The 15,978-nt window shown below is 32.6% G+C and overlaps 2 protein-coding genes across 3 annotated transcripts in view; one reads left to right on the top strand and one right to left on the bottom strand.

The window, feature by feature from the left end:
• The first annotated feature begins 224 nt into the window (after positions 1–224).
• Positions 225–10,586, top strand: PMCH (pro-melanin concentrating hormone). 2 transcript variants are annotated; one of them, XM_027070988.2, is made up of 4 exons: positions 225–423; positions 9,401–9,588; positions 9,923–10,121; positions 10,410–10,586. In XM_027070988.2, the coding sequence occupies exons 1-4, from the start codon at positions 396–398 to the stop codon at positions 10,457–10,459; spliced, it is 465 nt and encodes a 154-aa protein (XP_026926789.1). In that variant the 5' UTR covers positions 225–395; the 3' UTR covers positions 10,460–10,586. The 2 variants fall into 2 exon arrangements, with proteins under 2 accessions (XP_026926789.1, XP_014924284.1); XM_015068798.3 differs by lacking the exon at positions 225–423 and having other exon boundaries at positions 9,340–9,588.
• PARPBP (PARP1 binding protein) overlaps positions 7,169–15,978 on the bottom strand; it is a 69,353-nt gene continuing 60,543 nt past the window's right edge. The window contains exons 10-11 of the mRNA XM_015068797.3: positions 11,867–12,002; positions 7,169–11,385 (exon numbers count right to left, since the gene is read on the bottom strand). Coding sequence (XP_014924283.3) covers positions 11,045–11,385; positions 11,867–12,002 — 477 coding nt within the window. The 3' untranslated portion in view covers positions 7,169–11,044. The remainder of the gene's footprint in view (positions 11,386–11,866; positions 12,003–15,978) is intronic.

Here is a 15,978-nt window from a genome sequence, read left to right as displayed (position 1 = left end):
TCTAAAATATGCATTTAAAGCTATATATTTTCTATAAGCACTGCATAACTAAACCCCATCTTTTGCCATATTTTTGTTATCTTCAGTTCAAAGTATCTTCTAATTTCTATTGCATTTGCCTTCTTGAACCATACATTATTCAAAAGTGTGTTGCATAATATGTAAATATCTGTAGATAGCCTTAACTATTTTTCTATTAATAACTTCTGGTTTAATTCCAGAGTGATAAAAGAATGTACACTACAATTTTATAATTATAAACATGAAATAAAATATCCAAAGCAGTTTTGAAAGTGAACCAATTTGCGCCACTTATACTCTTGACTCCAATATTACTATAAAGCTATAGTAATCAAGATAATATGGTACTGCAAAAAGAATAAACAATTGGATCGATGAACAAATTCGAGGATCCCAAAATAGGTATGTACTTTTGGTCACTTAGTTTTTAAAAACAGCACCAAAGCATCACAATGAGGGTAAGAAAATCTTTTCAACAAATGGTACCTAAACAGCTGTATATCCATATATAAAAAGGAAAATAAAACCCTACTTCATACTCACATCATACACAAAAACTAATTTGAGGTGGACCATAGACCTAAATGTAAAAGCTAAAACCATAAAGTTTTTAGAGGAAGTATAGGGGAATATCTTTGTGTCTTGAGGTAAGCAAAGGTTTCTTAGGACACAAAAAGTAATGATAAAGGAAAGAATTGATAAATTTTATCAAAATTAGAAACTTCTGTTCATCTAAACACCCAACTAAGAAAATGAATAGTCAAGAGAGAGAAAAAATACACACACACACACACACACACACACACACACACAAACACAAAGCAAAGGATTTGAATTTAGGATATTTAAAAACTTGTTACAACTCAACAATTAAAAAAAAATCCCTCCCACAAAAAAAGAGCAAAAGATTTAAACAGACACCTCACAAAACAAGTATGTGAATAGCTAATAAGCACATGAAAAGTGCTCAGCATCATTAACAGAGAAATGCACATTAAAACCACAATGAGATATCATGTTCATCTATTGAAATGACTAGAATTAAGAAGACTGACAACATCAAATGTTGGTGAGGATGTGGAGCAATTGAAGCTCTAATAAATTCTTGGTTGAAGTGTAATATGGTAGAATTACTTTAAAAAAAACCAATCTGATAATTTCTTATAATATCAAATATACATACCCTATGACCCAGCAATTCCATTCCTAGGTATTTACACAAGAAAATAAAAACATGTCCACAAATAGACTTGTACAAAAATGTTCATAGAAGCCTTATTTATAACAGCAAAAACTAAAAACCAAACAACTCAAAAGTCTATCAAAAGGAGAATGGATAAACCAGCTGTGATTTATTCAAACAATGGTAATAAAATGGAAGGAACTATTAATTCACACATCATAGATTCATCATAGATGAATGTCAAACATGCTAAGTGAAAGAGGACTTACACAAAAGACTACATACTGTGTGATTCCAGAACAGGCAAAACTGATTCACAGTGCAAAAAATCAGAACAAAGATGGCCTCAGACACAGAATTGGGGTAAGGCATGGAGATGGGAGAGTGGTGGCAGTTAATGATGAAGAGGCAAGAGATAACTTTCCAGGGTGATGGCAATATCTTACCTTGAAAGGAGTTTGGGTTACATAGATATATAGATTTGTCAAAACTTACCAAATGCACAAATTGTACATTTTTTGTAAAATTTTAACTTAAAAATTTGTAAACAAATATTAAATTGTACTTAATGATATGCATACTGAAGTATTTAGTAGAAAATATATTGATACATGTATTTTGAAATGCATTAGAAGAATAAGATGATTAGGGTGCCTAGATGGCTCAGTCAGGTTAAGCATTTAACTCTTGATTTCCACTCAGGTCATGATCTCAAGGTTTATGAGTTGAAGCCACACTAGCATCATGGAGCCTGCTTAGGATTCTCTCTGTCTCTCTCTCTCTGTCTCTCTGCCCCTCACCTGCTCATGCTCACTCGCTCACTCTCTCGCTTTCTCTCAAAAATAAATAAATAAACCTAAAAAAAAAAAAAGAATAAGATGATTAATGGAGAGATAGAAAGATGGGTAGATAATAAAACAGGTATAGTAAAATATTAATGGTAGAATCTAGGTAGAGGTATATGGATTATTCACTGTATAAATTTGAGGAGGAATTTAAGTTTTCTTATATCTTTTGGTAATAACTGAGCAATCTTGGCTGTTAGATTCATTAAATTAGCCATTAAGAAATTCAGGGTTCTCAATAAAACAATAACCAATCCCTTCGGTTTGCACTGCACTTAACTGGCATCGTATGGGAAAGATCTGTAACTGGAGAAAAGAAAAATTTGATAAAGCAGCTTACAAATACATGGTGTTAGTAGTTCTTCAGAAAATGAAGATCACATTTGATATAAACCTTTTGCCTTTCCAAGGTTTTCTGAACCACCCAAGTCTATCTGGCAAGAGTTTTTCTTCTTCAAAGTTCCTTTCTACCACTTGGGGACACTTCATTTTCAGCATCAATGGAAAAGAAATCTACTATGCTCCACTGCACGTCAGAGTAACCAATGTTTCAAAAAAAAGTTATCATTTAAGAAAATTGGAAACTATCTCCATAATTAAATGATTATGGGAAAACCTCATACTGTTCAGAGTGTAAGACAATTTAAACAAAATAAAGGAAAACATTAACTAACTTTTCTAAACTGTTTAAATGGTTTGAATTTGGTCCCAATTTTGGGTGAAGATCAGCCAAATCAATTCATGCAGTGAAAATTTAACACAAAATACATAATTATAAATATTTATTATACTTCTAGAATAGCAGCTAAAAAAAAATTACCATTAACAAGGACTTTTGTAGATTAAATAGCACCTCCAAAGCAGGTTCAAACCCTGGGGAAAATCAAGGCACAACTAACATTAAAAAGATAAAGAAAGCTCTAAGAACAAAGTCAGAGGAGTTCAGAGTCTTTTATTATAAATGCTCTCAGAAAACATATCCCTAATAAAATTTAAGTAGTCCCCAAAAGAATTAGCAGCTCTTTCCATCTCTAACAAAACATACTTACAGAAATCAGAATATTAAACAGTACCATTGAAGAATGTGACATATAGCCCTATAACACAAAAGTTAAAAGGATATAATTTAGCATGCATTATATATACATTTTGCACAAAGATTCCCTTGCAGAGAGAATTTTATACTAAAGTATGAAGTGATATATCCAACTCCAGTGATATGGCAGACTACTTATGTAGAGACCACCTCTCAGTAAAAAACATCTTGACAAAATGCTTGACAAAAACATCTTTTATAAAGTATGGCTGGACGGGTGGTAAAATAAGGGAAACCATACGAAGCTAGAAAAGAAAAAAAATTCCACAGGACTTAACAAGGGTTACAGACAACATTTGCTCTGAGAGATTCTGTGAATTCCTGGTGGCCTAGCACCTGGTTTTAATGACCCACATATGCTGGGACAGAAGACAAACCTTAGGACCCAAGTAAAATGAGAGCTCAGATCAGAAAATCCCACATAAAGCTGGGAACCCTATAAGGAAGTAAACGACCAAAAAAAAATCCAGCCTGTAGAAGGAAACAAGTCTATGTTGGGAATGGCTCTAAGAAAACAAGGGAGGGAGATGGGGCGGGTGGAGAAAAAATATATACTGTCCTGAGAATTCCTAATGACAAAGGCATACTGACTTAGTTTGGTATTTGTACTGATGCTGTGGCCTGAAAAGCCTCAAGCAGAAATTTTAAAGTGGCCCTGGGTTGCTAGTGCTCTAGGGGCCTGGCAGAAGCCAACACAAGAATTTCAAGAACTCCTTTGGATACAGTTCAATGAATATATACAAAAAATGAAAATTCACTAAACACATGAAGAAGACACCATGAACTAGGGATAAGCAGAAATAAGAAACTATAGAATCAAACAGACAAAGATAGCAGATACTAGATATATTTTATACAAATATAAAATCAATGTTTAAGAATAGATTTAAAGCAATAAAAGATTTCAAATTTTTAAAAATGGAAAACCATTTTTAAACTGACCAGGCAGATATGAAAAGGAACCAAAAAGAATTTTTAAAAATAAAAAATATAAGAAATTAAAAGTTCAACACAGATTAAACAGCAGATTAGATATAAGTGAAAATGCACTGGTAAGCTGGAATATAACTCTGAATAATTATTTAAAATGCACAGAGGCAGAAAGAAAAACTAGGAAAGAGAGGGTTACAAGAAATAGAGGACAAAGTAAGCACAGAGGCCCAATATTATATTGGGAATTCCAGAAAAGGGAAAGGCAATATTCAAAGGAATAATAACTAATAATTTTCCAGAATTCATAAGAAACACTCAACCTCAGATTCAAGAATCTAAGCATAAATTAAAGGAAATCCAAACCCAGACACATCATGTGAAACTGCAGAACATCAAAGCCAAAGAGAAGATTTTAAAAGCAGACAGACAGAAAATAGAGATTACCTATAAAGACATCATGATTAAAACCGACAGCATTGATAGCTCACTAGTAACAATGAAAACCAGAAACTGAAATAATAATGTACTAAGAGAAAATAATAGTCAAATAAATGACTGTATAGACACGGACACCATTTTTTAAGAACAGCAAAATACATTTAACTAAAACAAAACAAAACTTAGTTCATAACTAACAGACCCTCACTAAGTTAGCATCTAACTCAGTATACTTCAGAAACTTGTATTTCAGAAGGAAGACAATTACCAAACAAAGATCTCAGATGTAAAAAGGAATGGTGAGGAAAAAAAAGTAAGCTTGCAGGTAAATCTAAACAAGAGTTAACTGCATAAAACAACAGAATAGTCTCTATTTCATTAAAAAAAATCAAGACAGAACTTAAATCTTAGAAAATAATAGCAATGGGGGGACTGGGTGGCTCAGATAGTTAAGCCCAAGACATGATCTCACAGTTGGTGAGTTCGAGCCCCACATCAGACTCTCTGTGCTAACAGGTCAGAGCCTCAAGCCTACTTCGGATTCTGTGTGTCTCTCTCTGCCCCTCCTCCATGCGACTCTGTCTCTCCCTCAAAAATAAATAAACATTAAAAAAATAACATAATAGCATATAAATTAGGAATAATGGTAACTGGAGCTAAGGATTTGAAGGTGTTTACCTTATTTGGGAGAAATGCAGAAATACAGATTAACTAAAACATAAATAACTAAAGATGATATTAAAATGTCTAGGGTTGCCTCTAAAAGAACAAAAAATAGATTAAATTTAACCAGAAGGCAAGAAAGGGAGGGTGGGGTGAGGAAAACATATTAGAACAAATAAAAATCATAAAAGAAGACAGTGGTAATGAATCTCAGTAATTCAGTAAACAGAATAAATATAAATAGACTAAAGTCTCTAAGTAAAAGACAGAATTGTCAGACTAAAAATTCCAAACTTAGCTACATGGTATTTACAATAGGTATATCTAAAACATAAAGATACAGGAAAAATAACAGTAATAGACACATTATTAATGCTGCAGAGGGTCATGATACATGATTTGGCTTATAAGCAAGATGAAACAATTTCTAATTTGAGTGTCCTAATAACATAAGCTCAAAATAAATAAAGCAAAAATTGCAAACTACAAAAAGAATTAGATAAGTCCATTGTAGTGATTTGTGAATATCTCTTTCTATAATAGATAGTTCATGTGGACAAAAAATGAATAAAACATCTAAGATTTAAACAACATATTATCATGTGTCATCTTATGGAGACTTATAGAACCCTGATCTCAACAATAATGTATGCATAGTCTTTTCAAGAATAGACAGAACTTTTATGTAAAGTGAAGATATTATAGGCCATAAGGCAAGTTTCTCTATGTTGAACTATATGAAATTTGTATTTGTATGTCAAAAACAGTTAAAAATCATTACATATTGTTGAATCTAGATTTCAAATACTCTATAATTTATAGACCAAGACTTCTGACACAACTTTGTTGAAAATTGGTAGCCCCTGCCCCCAAATTTCAATTCCCATATATTTGGAATGTTAAAAGTACCTAAGTAACTTAGGGGTCAAAGAAGAAATAATGAAAATAATAAAAACTTAGAATTAAGCACTGAATATTCACTTATCAAAATTGTAGGAATTAGCAAAAATGATACATAAAAGGAAACATATAGCTTATTTTCTTAAAGTCTAAATATTAATGATTTATTCTTCTAATGTAAGAACTTATAAAAATTAAAAAATATCCCCCCCCAAAATAATAAACAGCAGAAATTAATAAAATAGAAAAATATAATAAAGAGCAACAAACCAAAAGTTTGTTTTTGAAAAGGCTAACAAAACTGATAAACTTCTAGGAAGCCTGATCAAAACAGAGGGATGAAAGAGAGACAGGCAGAGACTGTAAGACTACAAGTAAACATAATTAGAATAAAATATAACTATAGATGAAGCAAGAATTAAAATACTTAGAAGAAAATATTATTAATAACTTTATACTAGCAAATTTGAAAACTTTAGTGAAATGGACAAATTCTATAATAATACACATTCCTGAAACAAACTTAACAAGAAACAGAGAAGCTGAATACTCCTACAGTCACTGAACAAAGTGAATTCATCGTTATAAAAAAAAAAATCCCAGCAAGAAAACACCATACTCAAATAGTTTTTACAGGAGAGAAAAGAAATGCAATAAACATATTCCCCAGTTCATTTTATGAAGCTAGCATAACCTTAAAGCCAGACAAAGGCAACATAAGAAAGAGAAAGTACATATCAATCTCACTCATGATAATAAACGTAAAATGTACTAAATCAAATACTACCATATTGACTCCAATTATATTTTTAAAAGGTTTGTTTCATGTACACATGGTTGATTTAACATGAGAAAAATCTGTTCATTTCATTTACTAAAGATCGAAGGAGAAAAATGATATGATCATCAGCAAAACATTAAAAGCATTCTCTCTAAAATCAGTCATACTGCAAAGATGTCTGTTATCTCTATTCCCAACATTTACTGGAGGTTTTGGTCAGTATTAGTGTGCATGCTTACACAGACAGACACACAGAAGAAAGACACACACACACACATACAAATACAGAAGGGCTTGGAAGGAGGTAATAAAATGCCATTATTTTATTTTTTATATCAATTGTCTTCATGGAGAACCCCAAAGAATTAATACATTTATAAACTATTTGAATTAAAAAGAATCTAGAAAGTTTTTTGTTTATAAGAGCACTACACAAAAGCCAAATGCATGTCTATAACCAACAATAACATTAGAAAAGGTAAATTTCTTAAAAATACCATTTATAATAACTAAAATAGTTTAAGTATAATCATAAAGAATTATAATCCTTTCGACAAAAACATGTAAGAACTTTATGAAGAAAATAGTAAATGTTATTAAAAGATTAAAGAAGATCTAAATAAATATGGAAAAGTACCATGTCCATGGATAAGAAAATGAATTATCCTAAAAGTGTCAATTACCCTCTAAAATTAATCCACAGAACTAATACTATTCCCTTCAAAATCCCACCAAAGTTTCTCACAGAACTTGAAAAGATGATGTTAAGATTTATATGAAAAAGAAATGGACAATAGCCAAGGAACTGCTGTAGAAGAAAAACTGGTGGGTGAGCAGGCAGCTAGGAAACTTGACCTACCAGATATCAAAAATTATTTTAGAATTATAATAATTAAGATTGTTGATTTGGCAGTGAAAGAAGAGTTCAGAAAGAGACACACATGTATACAGAAAGTTGCTATACTGCAGAGACAGCAGTGCAGATTAGTAGACACAGGACAAATTATTCAAGAAATATGTAAAAACATTTGGAAAAAGTAAAATTTATCTCTATTCTAAATCATACACAAAATTTCAGATGAATTAAGAACCTAAATGTCAATGTCAAAACATTTCAGCTTTAGAATGTATAGAAATATGATAATGATCTCAGGGTTGGGAAAGATTTCTAAATAAAAACATGTTGAAAGTACTAATCATATTATGAGGGAAAAATTTTTAAACAATAAAATTTAGCAGTTTGGTGCACCAAAAGAACCATAAAGGGGTTGAGAAGACAAGTCACAAAATGAGAAAAAATATATAAAACACATGTAACTAACAATAACATCTAGGATATAAAGAACTCCCATAAATCACTATGAAAAAGACAACCCAAAGAAACATGGACAAAGATTTTTTTTAAGGGGCATTTTACATAAGAGGAATGACAAATGGCTCATAAATATATGAAAAGACATTCAACTTCTTTGTTAATTAGAGAAATACAAATTAAAAGGACAATAAGATACCCAAGTATTGGTTAGGACATAGAGCAATGGGAATTGTCAAACCCCTGCTGGTGGGCAGGTAATTGGCTACCACTATTCTGTAAACATTTTGGCATTAGTAAAGCTGAACACGTGTATTCCATGACTAATTCCACACCTAGGAATATACCCTAGAAAATTTTTGCACATATGTACCAAAAGACAAATACAAGAATGTATTCTCCTACTTGGAGGGGTCAAAATGAGAACTTAATTGCAAAATGTTTAATTAACCATTATACAACATATTCACCCAAAATTAATATTTATAGAACACATAAATACTCTTTTCATGGACTTCTTATTCATTGTTAAATTCATAATTAATATCCTCTTGTAAATGCAGAGATAAAACACAATGACAAGCCAATTTTTGATAAGGCATGAATGACTTTTTGTTCACACTGACAGGCATATATACTTTAATTACCAAAAACTAAACTGAGCATTTATGAAAGAAAATCCTTTTGGAAGACTACTTCAATTTAATCAGGATTAAAAGTAAATAAAACCTTTATCATCCTTAAATAAAATAACTTTAGCTTTAATACCATGCCTAATCAGAAAATATAGAGAAGAAAACAGTAAGAGTATGGAGAGCCTGGTGTCCCATGGTCTTCCTTAATAACAATCCACTTTCAAGAGACTGTAATCTATTCAACAGAAAGCATTCTACCAAGGATCTTAATCAGATTCTGAGAAAATACACACTCAAAATAAACAATATGCCACTAAAACCAAAACAATGTAGGTATTAGCAGCTATACAAGAGGTTAGCCTCTATCTGATGAGTCATTTCTAGAATGATGAAAGTCTACGTCTTTGAAGTGTTTTCTATTCAAACTGGAAAATATATAAAGGTAGGAATCACTTTCAAAGCAGGTTGACTTGAGAAATTTTCCTTCACTTTACATACTTTTATTTGACTCTATGCAAACATCAAACTAAGAATGGCAAAAATGAGTCTCTCTTCCTACATATTAATACTAACTTTTTCTCTGTTTTCTCAAGGCATTTTACTTTCAGCATCCAAGTCCATAAGAAATTTAGAAGATGACATGGTATTTAATACATTCAGGCTGGGGAAAGCTTTTCAGAAGGATGATACTCCTCAAAAATCAGTCGTCGTTCCTTCTCTGGAACAATATAAAAATGATGAGAGCAGTTTCATGAACGATGAGGAAAACAAAAATTCAAAGGTAAGTGGCAATGGGACTTATCCTTTTTTCAGTGGAAATCTGAATGATGTTTACAATGCTTTTGAAAGTAAAATTTTATAAAAATATATGCAAGCAGTCACATTATGCTTTAGGACAACTGACGAAATTTCGTACCATAGCAGGTGGTTTTTTCATTCTGGACAACACCTCTTATCCAAAAGGTTTTTCCCAAAAACCTGTATCTAATGTATTTTTAAAGAGTCAAAACAGTACAGAGCCATCTTTGAAATGACCAGTGAGAATACTATACAACTATATTATAGTTCTATTCCCAATAAGACAGCTAAAACACAAATCAACCTTTTCTTTACAGAACACAGGCTCCAAACATAATTTCTTAAATCATGGTCTGCCACTGAATCTGGCTATAAAACCTTATCTGGCACTAAAAGGATCTGTAGCTTTTCCAGCTGAGAATGGAGTTCAGAATACTGAATCAACACAAGAAAAGAGAGAAATTGGGGATGAAGAAAACTCAGCTAAATTTCCTATAGGAAGGAGAGATTTTGACAGTGAGTAGTCTTTTTAAAATTCAATTCTTACATCTTAATACTATAAAAGAGAATTCTGACTTTAAGTGGATCTGGATCCAATCTTAACAAAATCAAGTAAGACCATGGTTCAATTACACTTGACATTAAATGCCCCCTGCCACAGATGTGGGATTAAAAAGAATTTAAGAGTTATTGTAATACTGACTTACTCAGAATTAGCTGTATAAGATCCATTCTCTTACTTCTAATAAATTTTGTGTGATAATAATAGTCCTTTAGACAATTTAAACTTTTTTATTCCTTCAGTGCTCAGGTGCATGCTGGGAAGAGTCTATCGACCTTGTTGGCAAGTCTGAAACCTGCTGGACCACATCTTTCCTGAAGAAAACAAAATCATTTAATTGTCTGTCCAGGAAAAAGCCCTTAATGTTACTATGACTTGTATTATTTAAAATGTCTGTTTTAAAATAAAGTAAATAAATCTGTAACAAATGATATGCTTTATCTGTGCATTAAACTTTGTGAATATTCTGCATAATTATGATTTATGAGTATTTTTAAATGCTTAACATACTAACCTTATATACACTTCAGACCAATATAATAAAGAATCATAACTTATACCTTGATCTCTTTCTTAATTTTTTTTAATGTTTACTTATTTTTGAGAGAGAGAGACAGAGACAGAGCATGGGTGGTGGAGGATAGAAAGAAAGGGAGACACAGAATCCAAAGTAGGCTCCAGGCTCTGAGCTGTCAGCACAGAGCCCGTTGTGGGGCTCGAACCCATGGACCACGAGATCATGACCTGAGCTGAAGTCGGACACTTAACCGACTGTGCCACCCACGCGCCCCTATACCTTGATCTCTTAAAAATTAAGTAGATGCCTTTGGTGAATGGTTTAATATATACAGAAATCTAAAGCAAATAAAAAACAAATTCATAGTCTAAAATATTGAGTTAACTTTGTCTGGCCAGTAATCAATTTGTCCTTGCCTGTACAGTTGTTGCTTTTTGCTACTCTAGCTATTTTGCCACACAATTTGTTCTGGAAATTGTTTGATGTCTTAGGTATTTTAAAATTTTTATGTTGAGATGGTTCATTTCCACTATCACAAAGATTATTTTCATCATCTAAATCCACCTGTTTCCTCTTTGAGCTTTTATTTCCTGTCTGACTACTTGATTTCCTTGCAACTTTTTCACTTTTACTTCTGTCCAGATGAACATTTCCAGAACTCGTTCCAACTGTTGGTCTTCTAACAGATGAATTTACACCTTCTGTTATGCAAGATGAAAAGAGGAAAGAGATTACATAATATTTAGTATTATTACCTATGAAAATTTTACAATAAAGTTTAAAATTCACTAAAGAATATTCAAAAATTTGATTTGCAATCACATAACACCATAAATTACATGATTAGCAAATACAGCCATATTACTATCACATTAATTTTCATTTTCCCCATATCACTTTTTACCCATACAAACAAATATTTGCTTTGTTTGAATGCAAGACACTTAACCCTTAAATACTACAAGTGATTTCTTAAATACATTTAGTTGAATCAAACTGTGTCCTATTCCTCCTAGATTTGTACATAGATATAACTTTTTAAATAAACTCAGGTCTTAAAAATATAAACTTTACATTTCACATTTCATACTTTTCAAAACAAAATCTAGTTTTATTTAAGTTAAAACTAATTAATACACTAGAATTAAATTGTTATTTAATTACTCAAATAAGGTCAATTACCAGAAAGGTCATTTTCCATGCGAAGTACATACAAAGGCTCTGATGCTGAATTAACATCATTCCATTTATCCTTGCTTATTATGCAGTCCTCTTTATAAGTACAAGCAAACTGGGATCTAATTAAGGTTTGCTTCATCTAGTAACAGAAAGAAGAAAGTATACAATTTATTTTGATTTATTTTGATTTATTTTTTCATCTAAATAGAAATATACTCTATATTAATCAAGAGATCATAAAAATTTCCCTTGGGGCACCTGAGTGGCTCAGTCAGTTGAGTGTCCTACTCCTGATTTTGGATCAGGTCATGATCCCAGAGTTGTGAGTTCGAGCCCCATGTCAGGCTCCGTGTTGAGTGCGGAGACTGCTTAAGATTCACTCTCTCCCTCTGCCCCTCTTCCCTGCTCACTCTCTTGCTAAAATATTTTTTTAGTTGCCCTTAAAAATCCCATTATTCACTGGGAACTTTTAACACTTGATGTTTCATAATCTGCAAACTCATTCTTTGCTACAACTGGCATTTTTGTTCTTTTTAGTAATACCACCTTTATGCACATTTAAAAAATTTTTGTAACAGTTTAGAAAAATCAATTTGAGACTCCAGAAGATGTGAATACTTAAATATTTAGGAAAATAAGAAAGATGATTCAAATATATCATTCTAGGAAGATGTGACCAAGAGATTTAATGGTCCAATATTCAAAATAAACGCTCACATTTATCTTCAAAGATCATAAGTAGGAGAAAATCAGAAAGCGAAATTTAATTCTCAACCACTAAAAAGGACGTCAAGGAAGTAGTTTTGGAAATGTACTCTGCAAACATAAAACCAGTGGCTGATTTAGGGAAAGAAATTAATTTCAGAACAAAGTAATCTATATGGACAATGCAAATTTCAGTAATTACAGTTGATATATAATGACATTTAGTTATAACTTGCAGATATCTCCAAATTGAGATGTCAAATCCCTTTCAGAAAAAGATGTTTAAATTTAAGATAAATGAGGGGCACTTGGGTGGCTCAGTCAGTTAAGCGGCCAACTTTAGCACAGGTCATGATCTCACGGTTTGTGGGTTCGAGCCCTACATCAGGCTCTGTTTTGACAGCTCAGAGCCTGGAGCCTGCTTCGGATTCTATGTCTCACTTTTTTTTTGTTCCTCCCTTCCTTGTGCTCTGTCTCTCTCTCTCTCTCTCTCTCTCTCTCAAAAATAAACATTAAAAAAAAATTTTAAGAAATTTCAGATGAGTAAATATTAAAGAGGACTTCAACAATTCAAAAATTTAATACTTCAAAAACTACATTATCTGGAACATTACTTACAAAATATTGATTGATACAGTTCATAGTCTAAAACAGCACAACTTTTTATTTCATATTCAGCAATTAAGTATTATACATTCAGAGAGATCACTGCATTAACTCAGTTAGATGTTTACAAAGATAATGGCAGTGAAATACAGACTATGATTTAAAAGGAATTAGATTAATCCAGTTGCTTCATAAAAGCAAGTGTTCCTTTTGTAGACTCTAAGTCTAAAGTTCTTTCTTGGCCAGCAAGAAAGCGGGACGCAGGATTAAAAGCGAGACATGGCTAATGTCCGGGAAAAGACAAGAGCCCCGAATAAGGGTCCTTGCTCCATATTTATTAAAATCAGACGGCTTACAAATGTGATGGGCATGCACAAAGAGACAATGAATCTGTGAACATTAACTCACGGGCATGAGAGAAAAGGGGGTTTTGAAGATATATGGTATTTGGGGTTTGGGTCAATATAAAACAAAATCCTGGCGCCTGGTAGATGGGCAGATGGTTAGATGGTTAGATGGTTGTTAACGGCAGGACAGGAGGCATCATGTCTGTTTATCTTAGCTAGCCTAAGAGATAAGACAGATGGGGCAAATAACTTCAGGGTTAATAAGACACCTTTTCTTTTGCTAATCAGCTCTGCTCTGGGTAGCTTCAGCCCTGGAATCTATAGCCCTATATACCTATTTACCTAATTTGGTCCTTCCTTCCTGTGAAAGCAGCTCTCTGCTATACTACTAAGTTGGGGGATGTTTTCGCCCTGAATGCCTAATCTTGATTACCTCATATACCTTTATATTGGGGGCCTTTGCCCCCCTCTCTATTCTGGGGCCTTTGCCCCTCCCTCTCTATCCTGGGGGCCTTGGTCCCTCCCAACTTTAATCTGGGGTCCTTTACCCCTCCCTACTCTATTCTAGGGTTCTTATTCAGTTTACCCAAGCTTGGGTGAGAGCAACCTAAGGCTTTGTAATTGGTGTAAGCCCAGGGAATTTCTAAGCTTATTCCCCACATGTTCCCAGAGTGACATGTTTACATCCTTCTAATGGTGTCTATGAGAGCTCCAGTTCCCATACCACTAAAAATTATGTTTAATTTGTTTACAAAATTAAACAACTGGAGTTTGATATCTTCCATTTTAAGCATAAAAATTCACAAAATTGAAAAAGAAATGTGAAAATGTAAAAGATCAAACACTATTTGAAATAGTGTAAGAAAGTGGCTCTTGATTATGGATGATGGAACTATAATCCAATATCCTCCTGAATCCACATGAATACAACTACTATTATACATTTTCCATCATGAGATCCACTAAAATATAACTAGCCCTTTCTGGACTTTATTAATTCTATACATATAGAATTAAAGCAAATGATAAAGCCATTAAAATACATTTTGTTAATAAAATGAACTTCGTAAAGTTTATATTGCACCACATCATTACTCTAGTAACATTATCAAAAACTTTTATTTCTATCTGCAAAACCAGTACTAACAATTAACATTATCTCTTTATACATTTCTTTCATTTCACCAGAGTTATTGCTTATAAAGAATTATAAACTAATTGCCCATAATGAGTTGTAAAGAGTACAGCAAGACCATGAAGGTAAATGAATGCTAAGTGGCTGGCTAGGATCATTTCCATGGTACCCAGATAGTGATAGTCCCTGTGGGTGGCTTCGACCACTTTAGCGTCCCACACTCTGAAAAAATATACAATAATTATTTACTACAGACAACTGATGTTTTCTCAGTCTCACATTTAGCAAAAATAAACATTTCTTTAGAAAGCAGTGTCATTTTTTAAAATATTTATTTATTTTTGAGAGATAGAGACAGAGTTTGAGCAGGAGAGGGGAAGAGAGAGAGGAGACACAGAATCTGAAGCAGGCTCCAGGCTCCGAGCTGTCAGCACAGAGCCCAACACAGGGCTCAAACTCACAAACTGCAAGATCATGACCTGAGCCAAAGTTGGACGCTTAACCAACTGAGCCACCCAGGGGCCCCAGAAAGCAGTGTCATTTTTATTGTTGACATACAACTAAGTAAAAACCTTTCCTTGTTATGTAAATACAGTTACAGAATAAGTGTCATAGCCCTTGTCACAACTACATTTCCTTTCTTTAGGCCCCCTATAGAGAAATTCTTGAGGCTTAGTGACAGTAGGATAATTTCAGAAGCCAGAATTATAAAGCAATGGATTCCTAAAATACTGAGAATAGATTCAGATGTGAAAGGAAATAGTTAACCACTTTATTCACCATAAAAAATATTATTTATAAAAATATCAAAACATGAGAACCACAACTGTTCTACAGTAATCTTGGAATACTTATGTCCAAAAGAAATAACTGAGTAGTTACAATGAAGGTATGAAGGTATTTTTTTTTCTTTCTGTAAAAGATTACACGTGGGTTTTCTTTCCCTACCCTGTACAAAAATCTCTTTTTTTAAAATCAATTATGACTTATTAAGTTCCAACTATGTAATAAACAGGCACACAGAATACTAAAGGGATTACTTAGATGGCTTCTATAATCACAAAGGTATTCTACTTATAAAACCTGCTGTTGACACACAGCTGGAAGAAATAATAAATAAATTGGATATCAGACTCAAGATTGAAAAGATGTCAGAACACTAGAACCATAAGTAGAAAATAATAAGATGAAAATGAATGAGGATAAACAAAGTCCTGTATTTAAGTTCAAAATATCAGTTACAGATGAGGATGACGAAAACCTGACTTAAATGCAATATATGAAAAAGACCTAGAGATTTTCATTGATCGTGAACTTGACTG

This window comes from Acinonyx jubatus, chromosome B4, assembly GCF_027475565.1.
Source record: "Acinonyx jubatus isolate Ajub_Pintada_27869175 chromosome B4, VMU_Ajub_asm_v1.0, whole genome shotgun sequence".
Taxonomy (NCBI): domain Eukaryota; kingdom Metazoa; phylum Chordata; class Mammalia; order Carnivora; family Felidae; genus Acinonyx; species Acinonyx jubatus.
The sequence above is the reverse complement of the archived record's forward strand: the minus strand, read 5'-3'. Positions and strand labels throughout refer to the sequence as shown.

Bases quoted from the DNA above. Each gene is read 5' to 3' on its own strand.
- PMCH (XM_015068798.3), top strand. From the start codon at position 9,340: ATGGCAAAAATGAGTCTCTCTTCCTACATATTAATACTAACTTTTTCT. The intron at 9,589-9,922 runs GTAAGTGGCAAT...TTTTCTTTACAG, and splicing joins AGGAAAACAAAAATTCAAAG to AACACAGGCTCCAAACATAA. The intron at 10,122-10,409 runs GTGAGTAGTCTT...TTATTCCTTCAG, and splicing joins AGGAAGGAGAGATTTTGACA to TGCTCAGGTGCATGCTGGGA.